This window comes from Manacus candei, unplaced genomic scaffold (genome assembly GCF_025592945.1).
Source record: "Manacus candei isolate 608988 ecotype Guabito, Panama unplaced genomic scaffold, ASM2559294v1 h1tg000041l, whole genome shotgun sequence".
Classification (NCBI taxonomy): Eukaryota; Metazoa; Chordata; class Aves; order Passeriformes; family Pipridae; genus Manacus; species Manacus candei.
In genome coordinates, this window is record NW_026138089.1 from 9,821,634 (window position 1) to 9,849,022 (window position 27,389).

At 38.5% G+C, this 27,389-nt stretch overlaps 2 protein-coding genes across 7 annotated transcripts in view; both read right to left on the minus strand.

Annotated features, from left to right (window-relative positions):
- Window positions 1-11,110, minus strand: part of CLCN4 (chloride voltage-gated channel 4) — a 42,762-nt gene extending 31,652 nt beyond the window's left edge. The window contains exons 1-2 of one of the 4 annotated variants that reach the window (XM_051794931.1): window positions 7,924-8,123; window positions 1,846-2,076 (exon numbers count right to left, since the gene is read on the minus strand). In XM_051794931.1, the coding sequence (XP_051650891.1) occupies window positions 1,846-1,864 (19 nt within the window). In that variant the 5' untranslated portion in view covers window positions 1,865-2,076; window positions 7,924-8,123. Of the gene's footprint in view, window positions 1-1,845; window positions 2,077-7,923; window positions 8,124-10,503 lie in introns of those variants that run through there. The other 3 variants (XM_051794932.1, XM_051794934.1, XM_051794933.1) reach the window with 3 other exon arrangements.
- A 217-nt stretch (window positions 11,111-11,327) lies between these two features.
- The window catches only part of WWC3 (WWC family member 3), a 98,472-nt gene continuing 82,410 nt past the window's right edge, over window positions 11,328-27,389 (minus strand). Inside the window, exons 14-23 of one of the 3 annotated variants that reach the window (XM_051794916.1) lie at window positions 26,811-26,897; window positions 25,061-25,253; window positions 21,049-21,216; window positions 20,197-20,348; window positions 19,359-19,518; window positions 18,043-18,207; window positions 16,642-16,734; window positions 15,495-15,725; window positions 14,642-14,769; window positions 11,328-13,844 (exon numbers count right to left, since the gene is read on the minus strand). In XM_051794916.1, coding sequence (XP_051650876.1) covers window positions 13,778-13,844; window positions 14,642-14,769; window positions 15,495-15,725; window positions 16,642-16,734; window positions 18,043-18,207; window positions 19,359-19,518; window positions 20,197-20,348; window positions 21,049-21,216; window positions 25,061-25,253; window positions 26,811-26,897 — 1,444 coding nt within the window. In that variant the 3' untranslated portion in view covers window positions 11,328-13,777. The remainder of the gene's footprint in view (window positions 13,845-14,641; window positions 14,770-15,494; window positions 15,726-16,641; window positions 16,735-18,042; window positions 18,208-19,358; window positions 19,519-20,196; window positions 20,349-21,048; window positions 21,217-25,060; window positions 25,254-26,810; window positions 26,898-27,389) is intronic. The other 2 variants (XM_051794915.1, XM_051794914.1) reach the window with 2 other exon arrangements.

Here is a 27,389-nt window from a genome sequence, read left to right on the forward strand (position 1 = left end):
AATGCATCCCCTCACACTTGAGCATCTAAGAGATTTGGATGCTCTGACAGAGCTTATATACACTGAAAGGTGTTAAGTCTTGCTGAGGAATTGTCTGACATATGCATTTTGCCCCTTCGTTGTTCCATGTCTTACACGTCCTCGTTGTCCATCCCACTACTTTTTCAGATGCTGATGCAACATAATTTGTGCAAGGGCTAATGTTTCCTGCTTAGTCCCCATATTCTTTTTCTAATAATTTCTGGCATCCCACCAACTTTTCCTAGGGCAGACATCCAACATTTTCACTGAGCAGCCTGCCATGACTCCCTGAGAAACAACAGCCAGTTTGGAGCCCATCATTCTGTGATCTCTTAGGGACATTTTCCCCTTTGCTTAGCCTTTATCAGTTTTGAATTCCATCGGTCATTTTATTCCCTACAATACAATAGCTCTTCAGCTCTTAAGAGCCAGCTCTCATTTTTACTGACTGGTTTAGTGTATCTATAACTGAACATTTGCATCAACACTCTGCTTTAATAATTGCAAACAGGTTCTTCCTAGAAACTGAACTAGAAAACAAAGAAATCTGACTGAACTACATACCTCTAGAACTCAGAGGGCTCAGATTAACAGATTTCCCTGGATTTAGACCCATGCCAGACTACCATGATCCTGTAGATGGAGCAAGGTCCTGGCAGGGATCCATTCACAAATCATGAGAGGTCACAGTACTAGTCTGGCACTTGTGCCTCCTGATAGATGCTCTCCTGGCTACCACATAACCCTAGATATCTTCTGGAATTCTTGGGCCAGATCAGCTTGATGGTCAGTCCCTGATCTCCCAACTAGCCATGCCTGGCACACAGTATTCTGAAGCCAGAAAGAAAGAACTGTTACCCTACAAATGTCAAATGCATGAGAGCAGCTGGAAGTAAGGGATAAAAGAGCAAGTCCAAAGATTAGCCTGTGAAGCTTTATGACTGCAGAAAGCCAGATAATTTTTAAGTAATCACTGAAACCTCCTACATAGATAAAGTCAAGAACAGATTCATGCAAACAGCCTAGAGAAGCCAGGGTGTGAACACTGGGAGCTGTTGATGGACCGGGACATGCCAACAAGCACAGCAGGTACTGCATGGACACAAGGTCTGTTCTGTTACATTTACTCACTTTTTGTTCAAGAACCAAAAGGTAGTAGTATTATTATATTAGGGTCGTGTTTTTTCTGCAAGTTTCACAGTGAGTAAACTCATCATGTGATTAGGATCAGCTGCATGATACACTGCAGCTTGGAGGTAAGCTTTATACAAGAGCAATAAATTGCATTTACAGTGAAAATGCCGACAAACTCCCAGCTTTAGAGCACTGTTACAGCATGTGCAAATGTAAAAGCCACAGCTAGAAGAGTTCTATCAGTGAACTGACATTCTAGGTAGTATGCTGACTGACTGATCAGATCTGAAATGTATTTGACATGGCAAGAACAGACAAAAACATCCCATGGTTCAAAGGGGCAGAAAAGTATACTGATGGAAAACAACTAGCTGAACAGTCATCAAAGGAAAAGTCTTGGCCCTGGCCTATTGCTCCTAGACATGCTAGTTCCATGCTATGTTCTCCTCATCCTGTTTTCTGTTTTAATTGGACACATTCACTGAGGCAGGCGGTATGATTTTTAATGCAATTCCAACAAGTTTCAAGTTACTTTCAACAGATCACAGTTACTGAATTACTTCAACACTTCAAATGTTTCTAGCAGATGAATGTCCACCTGTGTGCTTTCGTCTGTAGGCTGTTTTCCTTGAAGATGGCAGTGGGGATGTTCTATGTGAAACATGACAGCATGCAGGCAGCAAAACATACCTCTATTCTGCTGTAGCATAAGGAATAAGTGAACGTGGCAAGAGGCTGGGAGAAGAAAGCAGAAGCATAAATGCCAGTTGCAAGTTCCTCAATTCACATTTGGAGTGACTTTTTCAGGGCGTCAAAAGCATCACCTGCTCCACCTCTTCCAAACGTGTCACGCGTCAGCCAACACACAAAAGGAGAATATGGCACATCTCAGGGCTTTTCTGTGCTCTAGTACCAATATACCTACAGTGATGAAACAGAAGAGATGCTACTCCAGATACAAAGCTTTTGAAGCGATTCAAGGTCATGTCAATCATGACTCCATGAGAGTTGAGCCCACCACTGACCTGAATAGTTGGATGAGCTGTGTTCATGTGGCATGACATGACAGCAGCTACTGCACAAATGAAGGAGCACGGGGGCTGTGAAAATCCTTGGGATCTATTTTCTGTAGTACTCAGTAATGAACAATGCAATTTTACTGGCAATCATCACAAGATGCCTTCATACTGACAGATGGTTTGCCACGCTCTGTGCCTTTAATATTTGTATTGACTATTCCAAGTACCAAGTTCTCAAAACACCCCAGCATGGTGCCCCAGTCTCATGGCCATTAACTGCTCAATGTGATGTCAAGCAAAGGCACCTCATCCCGAGAGCCGAGTGCTCTGCAAGCATCCATCCATCCCCCATCTCAAGGGATTTAGACCTAGTCACAGAGACAGACACAGAGCACTCTCCACCCAGGGCTTGAACTGAGTAGGATGTCAGTGCTGCCAGCAGAGTGAGCTGAATCAGAGAATCATAGAACAGTTTGGGTTGGACGAGTCAGCGTTCAGAAAGAGCCATAAAAGGATAAGGCTGAGGGAGAAAGTTCCTAGAGCTGAGCATGGTTACGCCACAAGTCTTCACTACCACTAGTCAGAGAAAATGGCCTGATAGTTTAGGAAGCAGAAAGCAAGATTATTAACAGGGTCACAATGAAAGACACGAATGAAAAGTACAGAGAGATGATTAGGGGTGTATGTCTTTTGGGGAGGGGTCAGAGACCAAGATCAGGAGACAAGAAGGCCAAGGGGGTGTGGATGTAATTCCCCTTCCACCACCTGCCATGTAGAAGATGATCTAGAAACATCAACACAACATTGCACAGGATATAGGAGGCAGATAAACAGTTATAAAACAAGAAGTAAGATGCTGTTGGGTGATTTTACAAGGAAGATGTCTTCAACAAAGCAAGCAGGCTGAATCCCCAGAAAGTTAAATGAGTAATTTTCTATAGGACAAAAAATATCTGCAGGCAATTTAAGACTGTTCAACTTAGAAGCTTCAGACTGAACAAACCAATTGAGCTATTGACCTTGTGTCTTAATGATGGAGTTTTAAAAAGATGTTAAAATCTTGAATCAGAGAAATCTAGTTCAGACTCCTGAAAATAATCAGAAAATGCTGAACCCACTTACAGACTTTTTTGGAAGCATAATATGGCACATAAAAAGCAACAAATAGTTAAATTGGGAAAATACAGAGGGGAAAATGGGTATTAAAATGCCTTTCCTACAATTCAAGGACTAATTTCACCACCTCCATATACAAGTAAATAGCCCTACAAACCCTCAGACTCCCACCACACTAGCACAGGCAGGCTGTAGTATGGGAAACAGTACTGTAAAATATTGCAACATTTTACTGTATGGCCCCACCACCACATATTAGGCAGTTTCCTGCTATGATAGTCTGGGCAAGCTAAACACAGTCACATCTTTGATGTGCAGCTTTACCCTGCATAACCTCTACAGAAAAAATCATGAAGCCACAGAAGAGCTCAAAAAACACAGGGCACCAGATCACAAGGGAGAGGACCTGGGAGAGAAGGGGAAGGTAGGAGGGAACATTTGAGATAAATGGTAGAAAACTGAGGCCCAAAAGACTCCTCCAGAACAAATCACAGCCTTCAGCCACTCCTCAGCCACGACATAAGCTTACAGAGTGAACACAGAGAAGATAACAGTGCTGTCCAGGAGCACAGGCAAAGGGAGGCATGAGGGGACTTGGAGTGCACCAGTACACCTCAGGAGCTGATAACCAACTGTTAGGGCTTCCCCACCCTTCCATGACAGCCTGATTCCCTCTACTCCTTTTCTCCTACTGAGAAGCATTCTCTTCCTCTGAGGGGCAAACCTCACCCCAGCATCCTGCTTCCTGCTCCTTCCCATGATGACTCTCCTTTTAGAAACCAATTCTTTCTGATATGGAATATCATGTGCCTGCTCCCCATTTGAGTTTTCTTGGAAAGTCTGAGCAAAATTAGTGCAGCTGCTGAGTTATGTCAGAAAGAGAAGGGAAAAAAAAATCCCAGCACTTTCCTACCAGCTTCAAGTGGAACTTTTGCCAAAGTTGGCTACATATTAAAAAAATGTTAAACTCACATCTCTCTTTCCAGCGAGTCTTAAAGGTCCCTCCAATAAATTTACTTGTTAGTGCAGATGTTGGGGCTGTGGAAAAAGCAGGAGGGAAGCAATGCTGACTCTGGAACATCCATCTGCAGTTTTCAAACTGATTTGAAAAATGTCTATTACAAGACCCCCCTCTGCTAACAACCCAGCAGCTTGGGCAGATGAGCTCCGCAGGCTGTATCAACCCCCCACATCCTTAGTTCTTGAAGGAAACAAGATTTGATTAGGTAAACTCTGAAAGCCTTCAGCATCTGGGGTAAGAAACTAAAATTCAGGAGACAGGACAGACTGGAAATCAGGCTAACAGTGTAGCAGCATGTATGGTTTCTATTTTTGGTTTCCCTCAAGTCCTCTGCCTCACAAAAAGAGGGGAATTTCCCTTCTGAACCAACTGGTTTTACTGCCACAGAGCTCTAAAGCCATAGCTGTAGGGTCATGGGTGCTACCCAGTTTTCCTCCTCATGCCACACACAGCTGAACTTTGCACCATCAGATTTGGGTTTCCAGTGCTGCTCTTTGCCTCTTCATTCAGAAAACTGTAAGACTATGGCGGAAAAAAGAGTAAAAAAGGCAAATACACTCAGAAAGAATAGAGTTGCAGTCAGAAGGGAAATGCCCAGGTATGTAGTTACTCCTAAACAGCTCTCTCCTTAAATGGGTGTTCAATGGCATTAAACACACCTCTCACTAAAAACCTTTTTAAGCCTTCAGTGTGAAATAAAGCTGATAAACCTGCATTAGAAAACCATTAAACTGTTCTAACATGTCACTTCTCATGATTTGAGTGGAGGCAGTGAGTCACTGACACACAGATGGAGGGTAATGCTTTCGTGTTTGCAGGGCACTGTTTTTCACTGCTGTGTTTGATGCTGATGGGCTGCACAGCTACAGACAAGTTACTTCATCCCGCTGAGAGGAAGCTCCCATTTCTGCAAGATGGGGAAACCTTTTCCTTGAGGTGATGCTTAAGAGCAAAATGTAAGAAGTGTTTTAGGAATAGCAGCCTACCGTAATCCTGCCAGAGTTCTCTTTCGGCATTAACAATCATGTGTGTTTTTTTTTTTTGGTTCTGCTGGACTAGAGATGAAGCAAGCTGAGAAAACCCAACATCTGGTGTGTATGTATGCACATACATACACAAAAATGAATTAGACACCTACTCTACAACCTGATCCCATTTCACTAAATGGAAAAATTAACACACAACCCCCTCCTGGGTACCCAGCAAGGTGCAGTGTGATGGCAAAAGCAAACTGGAAAAGGACTGGTACCTACAGGCACTACGCCGCTGTTGGAGGACTGTGCACCATGCTGAGCTAAGAGCTGTTCAAACCTGAGAGGTTCCTGCAACACAACACTGACCACTAAGACATGAGATGGCCCTGAGCCATGGGTGAGATGGAGGTCAGGAGCCCTCCCTTCCCCCTGCACTAGCACTGGGCTACAGTCATGATCCTGCTCACTTTCCCCTCCAGGCCAACAAACAACAGCTTCATGAGGAAGCAGCTCCCAGCCTGGGAGGTTACAGCACTCCAGAGAGCCCAGTTGCTCCAGGCAGATAGGAAGGACTCAACCTCAGGGCAAATGCTCCCCATCTCCTTCTTCTCCTCTGGGCCCTGCTTAAAAGCCACCACCACTACCTTTGAAAGGGACAATCTTTACAAGGCAGGCCCCAATGTGCACAGGGGTTGAGCGCTCACAGCCACATGTTGGAGCCCCAGCACAGCATCCTGGTGCTGCCAGGGACAGCACCTTCCAGCTGGGGATGTCTCCAGGGTCACCCTTTTATACTAAGTAATTCTGAAAGGACTTAAGTCCTTACAGTTGACCCAGCATACATAGAAGGTTGGTGCCTTCTCTTGTTCCACAAAGGATGTCTGACTCAAATCGGGAGATCAAGAGAACCACTGCCTGGAACATATTTCCATAGGGCATTCAGACATGATCTAGAGCAGGAGGAAACCCATCACACTTGGAGGACCCAAGGGTGGCAGCCCTGCTGTGTTGTTCACATAGGCAAAGAGCCGAGCCTCAAATGTGCCTGGTGAGCAAGAGCACGGCTCCACCCACAGCCAGTGCTGGAGGGAATTGAGCCAGCCTTGGCTCCAGAGGGAATCAAGGAGAAACCCAGCATAGGCACCAATGCAAACCATGCAGCAACAGGTTTGCACTTCTATCGCTTTAGAGGCTCAATCTTGAAAAACCAGGAGAGGTTCTGTTGGAGAAAATATAAAACTGAAATTCAGTTTTCATTTCTGTTTGGAACAACCCTTGTCCTTTCCTACTTCATTTCAATAATTCATTATCTACTTTCTCCCCCTGGCCCTGCCTTATTTTCTGATCCTGACACTACTGCATATCTGATCACTGGAAACCAGAATTCATCTTTCACTAGGATGTACAACCTACTTCAGCATGGGAGAGCAAAAATCTCCCCCCTGAATGTATGGGTGAGCACAAAGAGATTCTAGGCCTGCCAAATTTTCAGATTTTTCCAATAGTGGGAAAAATTTATTTGAACAAAGAACAGGATTTTGAAGAATAAGAAAACTTCCTGCAGATTGGGAGTGAAAAGTCACCTGACTCTCTGCCTGGTGAAGCTGTGGCTGAGTCATCCTCTGTTCTCTGGCAAAGGCACAGAATTATTTATCAGAATTGTTAAAAAAAATTATAATTTTCTTTTCTGACTGGTAGAAGCTCAAAAATTAACTTAGTTTCTCAGATTGTAACATTTGCATTAGAATGAATTTTTAGAAGTTTAAAAATTTTAAACCCCTTAAATATTTTTAAAAAGCTATACAGAAAAAAAAACCACAGAAGAATCACCATTTTTTTCCTTCGCAGATATATATTCAGGTATTTGAACAGAGCGCACAATTAAACATCCACACCGGGAAAACAGACCCTGGACTTTGCTTCCACAAATATAAATTACAAAAACACAATGTAACATGGATTTTTCAGCCATTTGGTGACTGGCATTTTGCAAAGAAGTAAAAATCTGCTTGTCATCTCCTGTGTTCCTTTTGGGAAAGGATTTCTCATGTTTCTATTGGACAACAAGGAAAAACCTACCTTACAGTACAGCAAATTATGCAGGAAACCTGCCGGACTAGGTACTCTGAAACCACATCAGCAAAAGTTAACAATAAAGGAAAAGCCTCTTTCCCCAAATACACTTCTTAGCCCCTCAAGCAAGTTAATCCTCATTCCTTTATAAGCTTAGATACATCTATTTGTAAAAAAACAACAACTTCCTTTAGGCATCCAGGAAAAAAAAAAAAGCAGGGAATGAAGAAAACACTACTGCTGCTCTCTCTTTACACAACTAAATGGTGGCTGCTCACGTAAATACAGAATTCTGCAGACACCCGAAGGAGCCATCAGAAAATACAGGGAACAAAGGGCCTTCTTCAGCTATAAAGCTCCATCTGGCAGCATTTCTGCTGGAGATGTCAGCCGGGAGATCAGCACAGAGCCAGCAGGCAGCCTCTGCACCTGCAAACGCTCTGCCCGCAGAGAAACTGTGCCGCTTTATTTTCCAGCAGAAACTCTGCCCGACAGAGCTGGAGCTCTAGGACACCAGCACGAGAGCAACCAGCAAATCATTTTTCCGAAGAATTATGTTGCTTACCTGCAATGCAACATCATTTAGCCCAATCCCAAAGATTTTAATAGCATCCTTTCTGGGGTGGTATGGCTGCAACAGCAGTGATGTCATGGGGAGGAAGCGGTAACAATCATGTGACTGCATCCTCCGTCTATAGGATATCTGATCAGAGGGAGACGGACCAGTTTGCAATCCTGCAGGATTAAGCTGCAAGCCTCTTTACCCTGCTCTACCTATTCAGTCACCATTAGAACGTGTGCTGCTTTTTTCCCCTCCCTAGCCCGAGCTAATTGTTCTGTGCATTTTTTTTTTCTGCAACAGCAAAAACATTCACGTTTCCACGAGGAAAAAGCATGGTGAGTATGCTACGTGCAAGCCAACAAGTATTCCTGTTGACTCTGCAGCAACACCCAGGTTGCTGCTCTATGAAATATGTAATCACAGCAGCTTGGAAATGAGACAAACCACAATTTCACCATCTCTCGCATTTTTCCTTCTCCCTACGCTCCATGTCAAGCTTATCCAGACTGACTTCCCTCCATCTTCTGTATCATATTCATACTTTGCAAATTTCTCTCAAAGGTTTCATCCCTCTCACCTTCACTTCTTCATTCTCCCCACCATCCATTCATCCCTCCACTTGCAGCCTTCTGCCTTTTCTTCAATGCAACAGTCATTGCTTGAAAGATCCTCTTCTATATGCCAGCCTACTTTTCATTTTCAAAATGTCTGCTTAAGCTTTCCCAAATATGTAAAAGCTACAACATTCTAAAATATATAAAAAACCTCCCCACAACAATTAGCCTATCAGGTTTTAGTTAACAGAGTATTACATCTCAGAACTGTATTTTTGGTTTGTGGGTTTTGGTTGGTTTGTTGTTTTGGGGTTTTTTTGAGGTGTAAGTGGGGTGTTCGAGAATTTTATCATACTCAACAATGTATTTGATTTCTACAAGATAAGAATCTACAAAGTTCTGATTTGCACAAATTTTGTACAAGTCACTAGGATTATATTCTGCAAGACAGAGGTTGTAACTGGTTTTGTGAAGCCCACGTACGTGTTTATACACGTGCAGTGTGTTCTATTCCAGGCCATTCACCTGCATTGGAATATTGCACAGACTGGTTTTACCCTTAGGGGTATCCAGGCTCATGCTTTGTGTTTCCAAGCAGATGCAACAGCCAGGTAGAGGGAGGTCTTGCACAGGGACCCATGAAAATATCTACGGGTGACTGAAGGTCCACACGTGACTTCAACTCACTCCAAAGGTGAAGGAATGCAGTTCTGGAAGACCTTTTTGTCCCAGTGTGTTTGAGCAGTAATTTATGGATGTGCCGTGCAAGCAGCCCAGCCAGCAAAGTAAGCCAGCTGATATTGGGTGTACAAAACCTTTTTTGTTGTGAATGGCCACATGGCTCTTTCCAACTTTCCAAAGCAAAAGCCACATGCTGGATTTTATTGTGAAATGTGAACAATTAGCTTGCTACATCGGAAGTTCCCACACCTTTCTGGAGCAAGGAGCATGCCTTCAGAGAAGAGATTTGATTATGCCCTTCACACACAGCACTGCAGATCATAGTCCTCTACCACTCATAGATCAGTAACAGCCCCAGGCCTTCAAAACCATGTCAGTGAAAAGTGGAAAAGTGATAGAAATCCCAGCTTCCTGCCAGTGTCTGTTCTTTGTGCCCATTAAAATCAGTACTAATAGGCCAATTGAATTCTGAGGAGGAAGTTTAACACTGAGCACTTGAAAATCATTTTCTTGATAATGTAACTGCAATTTTCTTTAATCGGTTTATGAGAGGGAAATATGGAAAACAGCAAGCAGCATTTGTCAAACATCTACACCTGGGAACTTCTGTGCCAAAGACACACACTTTAACAGAAACACTGTGCCCTAGACACAGAATAGTAATTTTGTGCACTTACCAAAAGAGCGTAAAGCTCTCAATCTCCCGATTTTTTTTCTGGACAGACTTTCCTAAATTAATTTCCTGTTTTTTCCTTGTCTATTACCACAGCTGAACTCATTAAGTCTCCTACTGAAAGTACATTTTTAGCTGGATGGTCAAACTGCAAACAAGGGACAGAATACCTAATTTTCTATAGAAAATATAATTCTATAACCTAGATAATGTATGCTCAATTTTAAGGGATTTTTCAGAATCAGAAGAAACCAGAACCAGCTCCTAAAAAGCTTTTAAATTCAAGAATATGGTGATTTTCCAAAGTGCAAGCAAATGATTTAACAGACATTTACAAATTCCAAAACTAAATCAGCTTTACTCCTTGGTATTTTCTTCCAGTGGTACTCAGTCAATTGTGTGATATCAGAATAAAGAAAATACACTTCACATGATGTTTTAGAAAAGACAGTTCTTGCTTTTGCTATCCTGCAGTTTCTCAAGTCTCTCTGTGAATGCTTCTTCCTCTCAAAGATGTGCAACTCTATAGTTATATAGGAGATTAGAGTCAAAACCAGCTGTGAAGGGTCCTCTTCCCTAAAATTCAAACTTCAGTTTTACATCCACTGAAAACAAAATACATAGTTCATCTAATTCCTAAAAAATAAAAAATAAATCTTTTTATTCTGCACTTACCTTTAAGTGCTTACAAGAACTGCAGCAAGAAATACCAATAATACTTCATTCTCATCACAGAAAATCCAAAGTGACATACCCATTATAGCTTTTGTTGTTGATCCTGATGGCAGTGAGACAGAGACAGTTGGTATTCCAAATGACTATTTCTAGCAGACTGTTTAAAAATAACCTAAACTCTGTCATACCCTTTGCGCCTTGCAAATACTGGATGGAGACAGGGGTCACATGTCCATGCCTGTGACATGTCCATGATTTTGCCTGTGCTCTTGCAGCTCAGGGTTGCAGAGGGAAACTGAGAAATGGCCTTTCTGTACTTATGGAGGTTTAATGTTTCCTTCGTGAAAGCAGCAATGAACTCCTGCCTAAAAAAGTTACCCAGTATTCTTTTGAGTGGTTTCCACCTTGGAATTAGTCATAATTACAGAACTAATAATGTCAACATGTTTTCAATACAAATCTACAAAGTACAAATCTTTGCTATGAAAAAAGGCAATTCAATGTGTTTTAAGTGGAGCTACCCAAGAATTCTGGGAATATTCAACTATGAGCTGCTGATACAGTTGTCCTCTTATCATGATTGATAAGCTCTTGGAAGAACATACCTGCCATTCCTTACACTCTGCATCCCTTTCAGGTCTTCAGTATAACCTCTCTAGGATCTCCAGTTTCTCAGATTTCTTCTCTTGTTTTTATTTGAAAATTCATTACATTCACTTAAATGACAGTATTATTCAAAATACAATTTTTTAATGAAAGCACCAGGAACATAGCAAATATAAAACATTCAAAAAATGTCTCTGATATATAACAAGACTCTATTTCTGTTTATGGCAAATTATTTTATTTTGTAGAAGAAATACTTTCAAATAATACAAAAATGACACAATCATACAGAACTGTGACAAAAACAAGAGAGATGAATACTGAATATGATAGCTCATTACCACATCAAGACAGAACTCATTACAGCAGTCAGAATCACAGACCCACAAGATACACTGATGACATCTCACAGCAGTCACAATTTAAAAACACCAACTGAACCCCCTGGCAGAGAGGCCACCAGACATTGCTCCTTTGTTATACAGTCACAGAAGAATTTACTGTAGAAAAAAGGTCCCCACCCCAAGCCCTGCTCAAAGCAGGCCTAATGCAACCCGGCACCTCTGGGCTATGTCCACTCAAGTCTTCATCCACCCTATGGGACAGAGTGCTCTGCCTCTCTGGGCAACCCCTTCCAGTACCTGACCAGCCTCCCAGGAACATGGTGTTGTCTGTTCTTAGGGCACAGCAAGTACTTCTGGTGTCACTGCATGATACATTTGGATAAATGCTACTATGCTGAAAATGAGAAGCGAAATTCTGACTAACTGGTCTTTTCAAGTAATGAGCACTGAAAAGCTTGCTGTCCCTAGACTTTTACACAAACACTGCAAATTTCTTACACGATTTGGTTTTTATCTGCATAGTTTCTGAATACGTCTAGTTGTGCCCAAGAAACCCAATATACACCCACCAAAACTTAGTGGCAAAAACAGGCTTCGGGATGATAAATGATTTAGCATGATAAATGCTAAATATACTTTAATTTCACATATATATGATCGCAACACTTGATGCCTGTAATGATCATAGGCCATATTAGGAAACAGGGAATACTACCTTAAGATTAAATGTCTGTGTTAATCAACCTCATTAATTAATGATTTAGGTTTACAATCTTTTTTTCCCATTACTTTTTGCCTCAGCATGGATAAGTATAAGTAAATCAATTACACTTCCAGGTTTTCCTGACCTTTAACAAGGTAACAGAAATTCATAAAGAGAATTTACTCACAAAATATTTGAAAATATTCTGATAGGTCTGTTTAGGTGTTGGCTGTTGTTTGGATTTCCTGACATATAAAAATCTGGAACCAATCTGATATTTAATTAAAAGACAACACTATCTTCCTTCTAGGAGATTCCAGCAATTTGCAAAATCAGTCTTGTGTTGGGCACCTCTCTTTGTAGGTAATGTAAAATTAGAAAAATATGAGAAACTCTATTATAGTAGCTTAGTAAAGAAGTATTTTTACATACTTGCAGGATGCAAGGACACAAAACTGGCATTCTCGGGAATTTAGGGTGACAGTCTTTCATTAAAACGAATGATCACAAGTAAAATTATTTCTAACCAGATTTTAGCTGGTTCAGCTAGCAATCAAGTGAGCTGTACCTTCCAGAATTATACACCTTCCTCGTGGAAAGTTTCACTGTTCAACAGAACTCGCATGCAGTAACCGCAAAGCACATCCTTTAGGATGAACATGTGTTTAAGCACCCTTACTTAAAGCAGCTGCTTCCCCAAGTCAGAAGACACATGCTTTCCTGAATCAGATCAGAATCTTTAAAACTCTAGAAATTACTGTAATATTCCATTAGCAGTCTTTCCATAAAGCTCACTCACACTGCTCTTTTAACTCCCTTTTTATTAAAATGCAAAGACTTGTCACCCTTTTCCTTCCCCCGTTTATACTGAGGATCTAGTTAAGAATATAAAGATACTTTAGACACAACTGAAATGAAAACAATCTATTAGTGCACAGTAAGAACATGCAAATGAATTCTGCAATGTTTAACATCACTTCTAATCAGTGTTAAACACACTGCAGGTGATAATATTTTGCTATAACACAGACAGTGCTAAAGGATACAATGTACATAATAAGCTACAGATAATAAAGCTGAAAAAAGTGACAATTTTAGAAACATAGTATTTTCATTTCAGGTATCAGAAACAAAACCAGCTCAATGATTCCATTCTACTGTATGACAAATACTGAGGAACAAAATTTCAGTCTTAAAATACATCTTAAAGTAGGTATTTTCCTTCAAGGAAAAAAGGCACTATAAATAAATTACACTACAGTGAATTTGCCTGAACTCACTTTGTTTCTGTCTTCCAGCCTTTTAAGTCAAATAAAACAGCATAAAAACTGTACACGCTCTTAACAGGATAGTCGATCTTTTATAAAATAAGTTGTCTTCAGAGATGCCAGTTTCACAACAAGGAAAAACCAAGCCTTGTTGCAGTCGCTATTATAAAATATATATGTATATATATTTATATATATGTTTTTGTTTATGTTTAATTTTTTTTACTTTTTTTTATTTTTTACAAAACGTGTATATTAGCTTTTGCACAATTTTTTTTTTAAAGAAACTTGGCTAATCTAGGAACTTCATTAAAATAAAAGCGATAAATACTTCATGTTTACAATGCAACAGGTCATACATCATCAGCTGGCAGAGGAGGTATGTTAATCCTTGGTCTTGTAAAAAAAGCTATCTTCTCTCTGTGATCAAAACAAGAGAAAAAGGAAATAAATCAAACTACGTTTCCCCTCCTCCTCGCAAGAACATGATTTCTTTACTCTGGTTAGTGGTTAGTATTTGTTACTTATGTACTGAACTGGTGGTTTATTTGAGTACAGCAAACTTAAATACTAAACCTCACCATATACTTTTGACAGCATTCTGTCGAACACAATCACTATTTTTTTAAAATCTAGGTGGAAGCTTTATACAACTCACTGAACACCAGTCATAGCTGGCTGTAAAAAGGCTTCGCAGGACAAGTCCTGCCAAGCAAAATACACCCTTGTACATTTTGCAATAATGTCTACAAAAAGAAGGGAGAACAAAAAAAATTGCAACACTGAAAACAGAGTCCAAAGAAAAGGCTTCTTGAGATAAAGCTGGAATATTACTGGGTAATTTTTAGGGAAAGTGTGTTACTAATGACATATATGCATTACATTAAACAGACTATGTGCATAGGCTTGTATTGAAGAACTGACAAATCATTTGAACTTAATAGCGACTAGACTAAGTTGGAAGAATCATCTAAGCTTTGTTTACATTTGAAGCTTTTTTAAATTTTTTAATTTTATGTGTATTAGAATTGTAACACTGCAATTTTACCTTAGCTTTGGCTCTTTGCAGTACAAAGAATTCAAAAGGAACTTCTGTGCAAATCCAGATACAAGACTGGCTATCACAAGACACACAGAATTTAAGCTAAATGTTTCAGAAAGCTTTAATGTCTCTAATTAACTGTTCCTATGCTATTTCAGTATGCATTATCACTTACCTAAAAGTCTGCACCTGAATAGGCTCCTTCTGATTTTGCCCACGCAACTGGTATATTTCTTTTGATGCTTTCTTTAGCATTTTTTCAGCTGCTTGCTCTTGGTGATGTTCAAATTTGGTCTGTCTGGTCTGAAAACAAGAAACATAATGCTTAAAATGGACATGTAAATATATAAAACACAAGAATACCCACATTAAAATAATGGATTTTTTTCCCACTCACCACAGTGAAACCATGCAAGTACATTGCAGATCATCTAAGAATTATAAATGCAAAAGACTGAGGTGCTTCATTTCTTAATGCTCTCCAGACAGATATGTATTAAACAAAATTTACTGCACACAGAACTGTCAAACAAGATCTTACGATAAATTTAGTCTTTGTCTCAGATAATCCAATGACAATCTTATTTGTTGTGCAGTTTTCCCACCTTTGTCTACAACTTCTTTCTCCAAGAACAGGAAAAAAAAAAAATCACATACTTAGGGACATTCCAAATACTTGTAAAAAAAATCAAATAAGCAAAATTTCTTCCAAAGATCAAAAGAAAGACAATTATTAAAGTTCCAATAACAAATACCTAAACCAAAACAAATGAACAACAACAATAAATAAATAAAACCCAAAACAAAACCAAAAGTGCCACTGGCAAATCGTGCCATTCTCTAAAAACCTGTCCTCAAATAAATAGAGTTTGGTAACAATCAATGCAATAGTTTTTATTGTGCAAACTTCAAGGGAAGAAACTCACTGTTTCTGTAAAAAACAGCTCTATAGACATCTTGTCACAATCAAGACATTTTGTAATCAGAAATTTCTGAACACATTGAGTGTTTATATCATGGTACCATACCTGCCTTTCTGCTTCCTTCAACAAGTTTCGGAATCGCTCATCCCGAAGGACCCAGTGGGGTAGATCTGTCTGCCCTCTGAGCTGGGCATCTTCCAGACGCTGTCTCAACTCTCTTAAAACACATATCTCCTCATTCAGCTGTCTCTGTCTAGTTCTGGATGCCTGGAGATCCAGCTCCAGGTCTAAGGATGTCCTTGCCATAAGCTCAGCCAAAGATGATCTGCAGGACTGCTGAGTTATTAGGATTCAAATAAAATGCACAATTTATTACTCTGAATATGGTTTACTGGTCTTACTTTAGCTATATAGACCATACATTTTCTATACTTATTTCACACACAAAGTCTTTTTCATATGAAGTTTTGGAGATTATTTATATCCCCCAGTGAAAGGCTAGTTAGCTGTAGGGGTTTTCTGTATCATACATAAACTTTTTCAATTAATGCTTTCTACTACCTCCTTTGACAGTCTACTTTTGAATTTTTCTACTACCTCCTTTTACAGTTTCCTTTTGACTTATAAATATTTAACTAATTGAAGTTTATGGACTAAAATTCCATGTTATGATGATAATAAAAGGGATGTAATATGAAAAAGTCATAATGACCTCATGACATCAGAAAATACTGTACTGAGCAAGATTCCTGCCTTTCTCTGCCCACTTGTTCCACAGCATGACGAGTGGCACAGGGGTAAAAGAAGAGCTTAACCTATTAATTCCTGAATATTTGGGTCTCAAATTTGTTAGGCTGCACGGGAGGGGAGATGAATGTTTTACTGCCATATTCACATACACTTCTCTGGGCCTGCACCCTGCATCATAAACTAGATTGTAAAGATTTATCAAACTTTACATCTAAATCAATACAAATTCAGTACCCATTAAACTGACTTTTGTCTGCCACACTTTTTTCCCTCCTTAATAATTGTTCACAACTGTATTTAACTTCTCCAGGTCTACCCTTTAGCTTAAAAAGCCCAAAACAAACAAAAAACATGCCCCACCCCTCCCATTACATTGCAGAAGCTTTCTACACTTCCTAAAAGGACCAGAATGCACCTGCAGACATCTAAAGCTTAAGTGTAGTAAGTACCAGTGTTCTAGTAACCTAGTGAAAAGTAAAAATCCGTTTCCTAGGTATATTACCTGCTTATACCGTAGAGTGCGCCTCTCCAACGTATTCCGGACAAAAGGGGACTTCCTTGGCAGGGTTGAACTGTCACTGTCACTGCGATACAGCTGAGGAGAAAAGACAGTGAAAATAAGTTGCTTACAAGGTCATCTTCATTAAGAAATCTGTATTACTTTTTCTTTTTTTGGTTTTGAGACTTATTTTTTTAAATACACTGAAACTGTCTTGTTTTAAGCAACTGATTTTTTTTCAGTTTTAGTTATTTATAAAAATGTATATATAATAGTGCTTATATGGTATAGTTACAATAATTCAAGAAAACTTGAAATCATCAGTGTTATACAGGTAAGCTCCACCAACCATTCTACTATATCCAAGACAAAAGAACCTAAAAAAACGTGGAGGGGGGATTTAGAAGCAATAATATTTAATCCTAAAGCATTTACTGTCATGGACACAAAAAATACAGTCTCCCACTTTTACCTCCCATCTGATTTTAAGTAAATGCAGGTTAAGTGATGGTGTTCAATGATCTTTTCCTTTTGGTGCTATCTGTTATCTGGTGTGCAAGGGTCTTTTACTCACATTTTCTATATTACAGACAGATACGTAATTCAGAAATCAAATTGAAAAATTTGAGAGTTTGTGTGCACTGTGCACAATGTAAGAAAGAACAAAAAACAGAATTTCCTTGGTTTAGGACAAAGCACAAAATTTAAAAATCATTACTGCATTTTCAAACTCAAGCTCTCAGAAACTTATGAAAGAGTATGATCAAAGCTATGTGTATTCCATCAATGTTGCAAAACCAATACCCACATATCAATCTACAAAACCACAGCCAACTGCTTATAAGCCTTTCACCACTGAACACAACAATCAACTAATGTGAGTTGATCTTCAATTACTTGCCCTAGTGCACCCAGGAATCCTACGTTCCACTGCTGTAACAGGCATCCTATGACTGATACTCATGACAGCAATAGAGTCATAAGAATATTTATGCAATAACCATAAGATTAAACATTCAGTGCCCTTTTCCAAATTTTTATAGACGTGAAAGTTAAACATGGCTTCTAAGCTAACTGTTTATATGCCTCATCAGACAGCACTGAACCTCTGTAAAGCCAATCACCCTAGCCTAACATCTGAGATTGCAAAGGGATAGAGTTTAATATCTAATTTATCATAGATTCTTAAATTGCAAATTAAATCCATCCAGGTTTAAATTCTTAAAAAGAGTCAGGGAAACTCTTCCCCACTGCTATGTTTAAATTCAATGAAAGATTATTCATTACTACTAAAAAGTAGCATAAGTTTCTTATAAATGCAACGCAGCCTTAAAATGCAATTATCAAAAACATATATTTGCATGGAGGCCCCTCCCCCCCTCCTTCTTTTTAAGCCTTACTCACTCTGCAAACATATTGACTTCGTGCTCCAGGGGAGAAGGTCTGGGAACGAACAATGGTGCTGCTTCGAACAAAAGCAGAACCCCGTGGCCTGCGGCTGGTTCTCTCTTTTGGAATAATAGCAACTTCTTCAGGAAACAGATCCTCAGTGTTAGTTTCCTTATCCACCTAAATTTCAATGAAGGAAATTTTTTTTATTTTTTCTCTTGTAGCCAAAACAATCAGGCATTTCAACAGTATCAAAAGTAAACAATTTGCTCTGCTAGCCAGATTCAAATCTGAATGAGCACTGAGAACAGAGCATGAATTACCTCATTTTTTAAAAAGTTTTAAAACGAGGTCATTCAAAATTTTAAGATTACCTTTCAGAAGCCTTTACTGCAACAGTAACAATTATGAGATGCAGTTATAACGTGAATCACAGCTGCAGAGCACAAGGACTGCATTCAGGACTGGCAAATAGGCATTAACCAAGCTACCACCTGATCTCCAGCCTCAACAGAAGAAAACTGAGTCACTTTTCAATAACAGTGACTGAAGCAAATAGCCACCTTAAAACTAGAAGAAGTTAAATGAAGAGAAGGAAGGGAAAAAAATGTACTGAAAGACTGTTCAAACAATTATACAAGAACACTAAAATATTCAGAAAGACAGAAAACATGGGCTATCTAGCAAAGTTTCCAAACTTTTAGTTAACTCTCTCCTCAAAAGGAGGTATGATCTTCCCTAAAAGTCAGCACAAATGGCTTATGTTCCTCTACTTCAATGAAAATGTGCTGATTTCAGCTTGTTCAGGATTATTTTTAGTGTCTCATATCTTGAATAAAAAAGATTTTAAATACATCAGTTTCAATACAATTATTCCATATTATTGTAACACTGAAACAGTAATGCAAGTCTTAAAACATTACACTTCCTTCTTCACAATTCCTTCAAAATTCTTATTTCTAAGAGCACTGGAAGCTGATCATGATCTTTTCTGTTACAATTTCAGGTAAACACAGAAATTGATACAGGTGCATATTTACAGATTATGTAAAGGCCACAGTAAAAATAGTTTGCCTCTTCATATAAAAACCAAATTCTATTTAGAAATAACTAGCAAGCAAACAAAAAAACCCAGCCCTAAAGGGGCAGTGCTAACAACTCAATAGCAACACTGCTGTAATGAAGGCAGTGCTGATACAGGGTTGTTAAGGTAATTTCTGATTCTTTTCTCTCCTGATCAATTCAGACTCAAACTCTAGGAGCAGAGGTAACACACAGTGTGTGGGTGAGGCATTTGGCAGTTTCTGTGCTGCAGTGTCTTCTCTCATTACCTTTAGTGGTGGAGGCTGCATTTTTCCAGAACTGTACTGGCCTGCTTGAGCCGCAAACATGTGTCCAGCTAATGAATCCCCACAAAATGGCTCTGGATAAGGAGGACTAGTCTGGGTGCAATTACTGCATCCACTGTCAACAGATTCTGCTTGCCAACTCCTAAAGTCAGAACATCACAATAATTTTGCAGGTATTAAAAAAACTCATGCAATTATGCATCACGTTTATGTATTTCATTATCCAAGTCAGTTTATCAATTAAAAGTATTACTTCTCCAATAAAAATACAGAATTTTCATAGGTAGAACACAGCCTGTTTGCATTTCTGCAGGTACAGAGAAGTAAATACATTTCATAGCAAAAAAATTCACCTTCCCTAATTTTCTTTAAGCACATGTTCTGGTCTTTTTAACAATACTAAAAAAAAACATAACAAAAAGAACACCACCACTCATGTAACAAACTAGGAGTATTATTAGGGATGAAATCACAACCCTAATATTTTCCCATGTCTCCACAAAATTTTATTTATTAGTACAGGGCTATTACAAACCCATTACAGTTGCTTCCCTAGCAAAGTTTCTGTATGATAAAATGTTTTCCCACTCCCCAAATTCCAAGTCCTCTAAACTCAACCAGCTATTCGAGTAAGGTTTTCTCCTGTTTGCACATCATGACAGACCAGAATTTTATACTTGCAGCACTAACAGGGAGCAGATCTCAGAATAAGGACCTACTGTACTCCTTCTCTATTTCAAACTATACCCATAGTTTAAATATCTTTGATGAGGTATTAATTATTAACTGTTTCACGAGGCATTAAAGCAACCATTTTTACCTTTCTGATATGGCTTCTGCCTGATCTTCCTTTCTTTCCATCTCCAAGATTTCTTCCTCTGTATACTCCAGCTTCACTCTCTCTTCTGCCAGCTCTCTTTCAACTGCTTCTAGCTGGGCAGTGGTCCTAGCTAATAGGGCTGTCACTGCATCCTGAAAGGTAAATTAGACTTCAAATAAAACTGTTCAAAAAAAGAAATATATTTAATGCATATTATTTAGAGAAAACAGAATAAAAACAAAGCCACTGTTCCTTCAGAAAAAAAAAAAACAACAAAAAAACCTAAACAAAACCAAATAAAAACACAACCAAAAACCACAACAACAAATAACCCAAACCAAACCACAAACAAAAAAAAAAATCTGCCCTGAATCTTAATGATCAAAAAGTACGTGGTGTTCAACTTGTCACAGAAACTGGGCAGACTTTCTCTCACTGTGGAACATCATCCAGCAAGATAGTCAGAAGAGACCTCTGAAGGTCACCTAGTCTGATGTCCTGTGCAAAGCAGGCAAGGCATCATAGCCACCTCAGGTTGTCCAGAACCCAGTCAAGGGCTGAAAAATCTCCAAGGATGGAAACTGCACAACCTTTTTGACAAGCTCTTCAAGTGTAGAGGCAGAAATTTTTAACAGTTGGACTGGAAATGTCCATACAAACATACATAGGGTACTATCTCAAGCACCCATCTGGACATGATCTAGTTTTTAATTATTCTTCTGAAATCCAGCTCTAACCATAAGAGTTAAATTAAACACCTCAAAAACCTGCACCTGAGAGAAGACCACAAACAACCACACTGAAGGTCTTATTTGACAAATAAATAAACAAATCACTCTTATAGAGCCATACTGTTTTAACTGTAGTTACATTTCCAGAAGACTGAGGAATGCTGTCTTCACACTGGTTTTTGGTCTTTGCTCTCTGGGGCTCTGAACCAGTGAAGATCTGAACAGTATACCAGTGAAGCTGCATCTCACCAGAACTCTCTGCATCCGTCAGGTTTATCTGAGCAATGCCCTATGAAAAACAAAAAGCATTGACCACAATAAGATAAACATTCTCTGCAGAATAGACACCTTCTTTCAAGTGTGTTTTACTTACAATGTAAAAGCCCCACTTCACCAAATACTGTCTCTCTTTAAAAGAGACAGTTTTGCTCCATTGTGTTACGATGTCTAAGATTCTGAATTTCTTGTCTCTTGCTTACTATTACTACCAGGAAGGATTGGAGTAGATATTAAATTTTTAAAGTTGAAAAATTAAAATTGTATGACTGATGTAGATATGCTTGAAACCTGACAGCTATTAATATTTTATTTTTAAAACCCTCTCAATTACATACTTGATTTCTACATTTGCTTAAATTATTATAACTTTAACAATGTTACTTTAATTTGTGGGGTTTTGGAGAGAACTATATTCTGATACCCTTCTGTTCTCTGGTCCTCAAAGGCATCTTTTAAATGGAAAAAAAATGTTGTGTAAACTAATTCTTTTCCTGCCTATTTATATCATAAGATTGTCAAATGGGCCACAAAGCTATTTTTCCTCTTTGCAGGCCATCCTTACATCTCCCAGATTCACGTGAAAAGAGGTTTAATGGAGGTTTCCCACTAAAAGTGTTTCAAACTTTGAAGTAGCCCTACTCCATCAGAGAGTGTACATGTAAGAAATTCTCAGTGGTGTTCACCTAAATTAAGAACAGCTGTAAGCAAATCTATGCCTATTTTATTTATTATTTTTTTAATCAGTTCAGTAGTTGGACCTACCAATGACTTTATATCAGTTAGCCTTTGAGTACTGCTTTTGGCTTTATCTGGCTATCTCTACAACCTGTTCATTTCCATGCTAGTGGACCACATGCTAAGAATATTTTCATTTATATCACTGTAAAGTCCTGTAAGATGGTTTTCATCTCTCATAAACCAGCTGGATACAATGATTCTAATAGTAAAGGCAGTAGGAATTGTACACAGAAACTGCATTCAACTTTAAGCAGGTAAAGAAACAGTTAATTAGAAAACAATAATTAAAAAAAACATTGTATTGTTTTTCCAAGACAAATGTTCCCTGGGGCTCTGTTTAAACAGGTGCATAAAGGACAATGGAGAAAAGGTTTTGAGACTAACAAAATAATGTGATACCGGGATACAGCATGTTACTGAGGAAGTAATTTCATCTCAGTGGCTAGAGAGATGACTTTTCTTTTTTCTACATAAAATAGAGATGTCTTCTAATTATCTATTTCCTCTGATGCAGCGTATAAAAGAAATGTGTACCAAATACTGATATTTTTATATCAGAGTTGGAAAATGTTTAAGACATTCTGAGCATGGTTTTAGAAGTAGAGAGTAAAAGTCTTCCTGCTATCAATATTGCAGAAAACATATGCTTAAGACATCTGATACTGCCCTACACAGTGCATTTATTAAGCAGCTAAGCAAACCTGCCAAAGAAGCTGTCACTACAAAGTGAATCACTAATTGAGTAGAAAATCACCATCAAATCCGACTGATACTTATCAGTACTGAAAGGATTAATTAATATTTCACCTCTGCCTCAAGATTTGGATGAAGAAGGAAAGGATGAAGAAACCAAGGTGGGTCTGCTAGAGGTCTGTCATGTGCCTGCTCTGACACATTTGTTAACAACTTGGATGGCAGGAGAGTAGAAGTATTTATGAATCTCTCTGTGACATCAGATAGGCGTGTCTCTTTATGAAAAAAGGATCAGAATTTAAAATAGTACTAAAAAATGGGACAAACATTCTGAAATAAAAACACAAAATGCAAAACAAGTCTCACTCAAGAAGAGTTCAAATAAATTAAGACATGGGGAATAATCAGTTGTTCAGGGCTGTAAAAGATCAGAAACTCAGAGTGAAACAGCAATGCTGTGTGATTGTAAGAAAGGCATTCACATTTCTTTGATGTTTTGTCATGAACTACATATGCTAATCATGGAAAATAACAATTCCCTTATCTCAACATTGATGAGGTCACCGGGGAAGAAATAAGCCAATTTAACCCAGAAAAAGGTCTTTCAAAGCCATGCAGTGCATATGAGTAAAAGGCTGAGGGAATGGAAAGACCATCCCACAAGTTTAATATATTTATTTCTTTATAAGTGAAGTTTAGAACTATTTGACAGAATTTATTTTTTTTAACTCTCTGTTATGTTCAAATACTTGTATAACTTAAGATAAACTCCAGCCTGGCTTCTGCATTTAGGAAAACATTACACTGGCATAATCTAATTGAAAAGAAAGCAGTCATCAAGAATTTGAGAACTTTATGCATTACTAAATAGATGGGATAAACGGTAATCTCAGTGGAAGAGACCTTGAAAGACAAAGGCCTTGTTGACAGAGACCATCACAGCAGTTCCAAAGAGAGATAGGAAATCATAGAATCATAGAATTGATTGGGTTGGAAAAGACCTTCGAGATCATCGAGTCCAACCCTTGGTCCAAATCCAGTCCATTTACTAGATCATGGCACTCAGTGCCACGTCCAATCTGCGTTTAAAAATCTCCAGGGATGGTGAATCCACCACCTCTCTGGGTAGCCCAAATGTTTTCTCAGTTTGAGAAAATGCTCAATTTGCTAAAGAGAGTAATAATCATAATGTTTAAACAGATACTTCAATGCATCTACCTTAAGAAATTGTGACATTGTTTCTCTCCTTTTGAGTAGCATTGCTAACTTACCTTAAAGTATATTACTAGCTACTGTTAACAAAGATATTTCTGACAAAACTACACTAAGACTATGAAAAAGAAAAAATCCCTACCAATATAACATGAAGACCTATCTTTTTTTTGGCAATTCAGTAACAGCAGTTAGAATAAAAGCACCCTAAACTTAGATGTACCTGTGCCAGTACCAAGATACCTTACACTTAAATAGCTATTTAGCTTGCCATAGGAACAGGCTATACCAGTATAAAGCATTTTACACCAATATATCCAGCCTGTTCTTGAGATGCTTTCTCTTTCATTATGTTGTAGTGCAAAAACTACAAAACGTTCTACTACAGACAAGACCTTGGGTCCACTTCTGTCAGTGTTAGGACCTCTATTTATGTAAGATGCTACTTAGTTTTAAAGGTGGACTATTAAACATGCACTCTTGACTAGATTTGCTCAAATAAACACCTCTTACCTAAAGCCCAGCATGCCAGTGAGATGCCTGTACCACTTAACTTCTTTGACAGGCTTAAAACTTCTTTTCTCTAACCCATTCAAACCCCTCGCTGCAATGACAACTCACTTCAAAACAGCCAGGACACACACAGGCATTACATGCAGAAATGGAAGTCTTGAACACACTGTAGTCTAAAAGCTGTCAGATTAAGTCTTTTAGGAGAAGTTTAATTTTTTACACAGTGCATTCCTTCTTGCACCAAAATTTAGCAACAGCAGATTTTCAACTTTCCACAAAACAGACACTTCTAAGAAATGCATTAAATAAATAAAAAATTAACTCCTTATCTACTAAATCCCATAGCAATGAATGTAAACCTTACATCAATTTTCAACATGCCTCTGCAATGTAACAATAAACAGTAGAACAGATTACTTTCAACATGGCTTAAAACTCTCCAGTTCTCAACCTCTGCTAATTTAGTAAGACTTCATGTAACCCCAAAATACACATATTTCAACTTTTTAAAAATCCCACCTTTTTATTCACAGAACTATACTTACATATGTACACAAATGGACACATTAACATGCAACTCTATCAGAAATTCTTACGGAAAAACAAAGACTTCACTTTCTCTTTATAATCTTAAAAATTATTCCTCAAGTAACTTTAGTTTCCCGTATCAATGGCTTTTAAGAAAAAGAACCACTTACCAATAGTTCTTCTTGTTGCTGATGATCAACTGAACAGATATACAGCTGCAGTGATTTTAATTTCAAAACACTTGAATGCACAGGGATTCGGAACACTTCATTAAATATTAACGGAGTTTGGAATTCCAAAGCTCTAGAGCAGTAAGTGGTTGGTGTGCCTGACTCAAGCGGTGGCAAATAAACTCTCACATGACTGAGAACATCAAAACAGACAAATAGCACAATTCAGACAAAGAAATCTATTTTGCATTTCTCAAAATTAAGTTATGTTAGTGTAACACCTACATTAAGAATCTGCTCTGGGATCTCATCATCACAGAAATTTACTTTGCATTCTTAACACACAAGATCTGCAAAGCTAATCCAGAAATGCTATATTTTCTAACTAAAACTATTTTTTTTTTCAACTTGCTGCTTAACAGAGGCACCAAGTGGCACTTGAGCTGCCCTGAGATATCCAAGGCATCTACAAGGAGCTAGCAATTATGACATAGGAGCTATGGGAGAGCTACATACAGCTCTCCTCTGAGCAGCAGCAGCTGGAGGCCGGGTGCTACGCTATGATATTTCATATGGAAACACATGCCTATATTTAGGCAATTGAATTACCCCATAAGTGTCACTGATCCATTTCTTCCTTCCACGAACTAACCTTTTGTTTCCTCCTTAAAAAATTCAGCAAGGATGGCAAAGAAATCTGCAGTCATTGCATCCATCTGCAGTCTTAAAAAACTAATTTAAATATCTCATACCATCCCATTTGAGACTCCAAGCCAAAACCAAAATCAACAATCATTTTCATCTGACAGAAGGCAGCAGAGCTACTTAGAGAATTGTTTCCATGTTCTCCCAGTCCTGACTGCTTGTCCAGCCCCTGCAACATCCTATTCCTTCCCCCATGCCAGCAAACAGTTTCATGGCACTGTGTTGTGAACCAGATTAGAAAACTTAATCTGGGCTAAACCTACCAAAAAACTCCCACAAAATCTCAAGGATTAAAAAATCCACTCCAGCTGAGAGGCTCACTCAACTCCACTGCACAGCTGCATGAACTCTTATGGCACCACCAGAGAGGGCCTGACACTGGCAGGCAAATAAATGGTTAGAGGACTATTGGAAGAGCTCATTATGGTGGAACTGCAGCACTGGAGTGTGGAGCATCAGTTAGTTAAACAGATTCACGTGCTGTAAAAATTAAGAGATCCAGCTCCTCTGCTCACTGGCTGCTGCAGGTGAACTTCTCCCCAGCTGGCCCAGCGCCTGATCCAATGAATGCACAGTTGCATGGAGGAGTTCATTAAACTGGCCAAAAGTTTTTTCTGCTTTTTTGGTAAAAGAAACTTATTTTTTGATAAAACCAATCGATTCACCCTGCAGCAATGCAATTTCTTAAATCCAGCCCAGGTAGGGTTGAGAAGGATGGAGAACAGAACTGCCTTTCTGAGTCATTTAGATGCCTGATTGCCTTGACAACAATGTCCAGCAAACCTCTTGGAGTAATAAACATCCATAATAAATATGTAAGAACATAGGTCATTAAAGACTACGCTTGTTACTTGACCATTGTGACAGAGGTTCTATGAAAGGGACACTTTGTGTCCATAAAATTAACCCTTTCCTCATGAAAACTAAGACATATTATCTTCTCCAGAAATAGCTTAATTTTGAATGAAAGCAAATAAATCTACAGTATTTATGACTGTGGCACAAAACAAGCAAAGATCAGACTCTGGGTGAAATTTAAGCTTACATTTTGCAGTTTTCTTTAACAACCAGACTCGTAAAGTTCTTCAGCTGTAATACATGTACTAACAGACATTCATTTCCACTGTCATGCCTGGAAAATAAATTTCCTGTGTTAGTCACCAATCATCAATATTTTGCTTAAGAAATAGAGATGAGAAAGATTTAAAGAATATAAAAGCACATTTTGTTGTTAAATGAATTTCTTAGACAAATCAGTTTCAATTAAAAGCAATTATAGATATCACACTCTGGTAACAGAACAGTATTAATAACATTAGTTCCAGTAACACAGTTAATAGAACTAAGAGAATTAAACATTATTCAGTTTCAAAAGAATAAGTTGCCTTACACTATGCCTCTTGATAACAAACAGGTTTTATAAACTACATTCCTTAAACAGTTACACTACATGCTTATATGTGTGTGCGTGTGCGCGCATGTGTAACAACATATTGGTTACATTAGACAAATCAGTCTGCATTATTTTCATGGGTTATTGAAAATAAATTTTAAAATTCTACTGTTTCACATCTACATGAATTTTGAAATGGCACTAACAGTTTTGAGATTTACAAAACTCCCA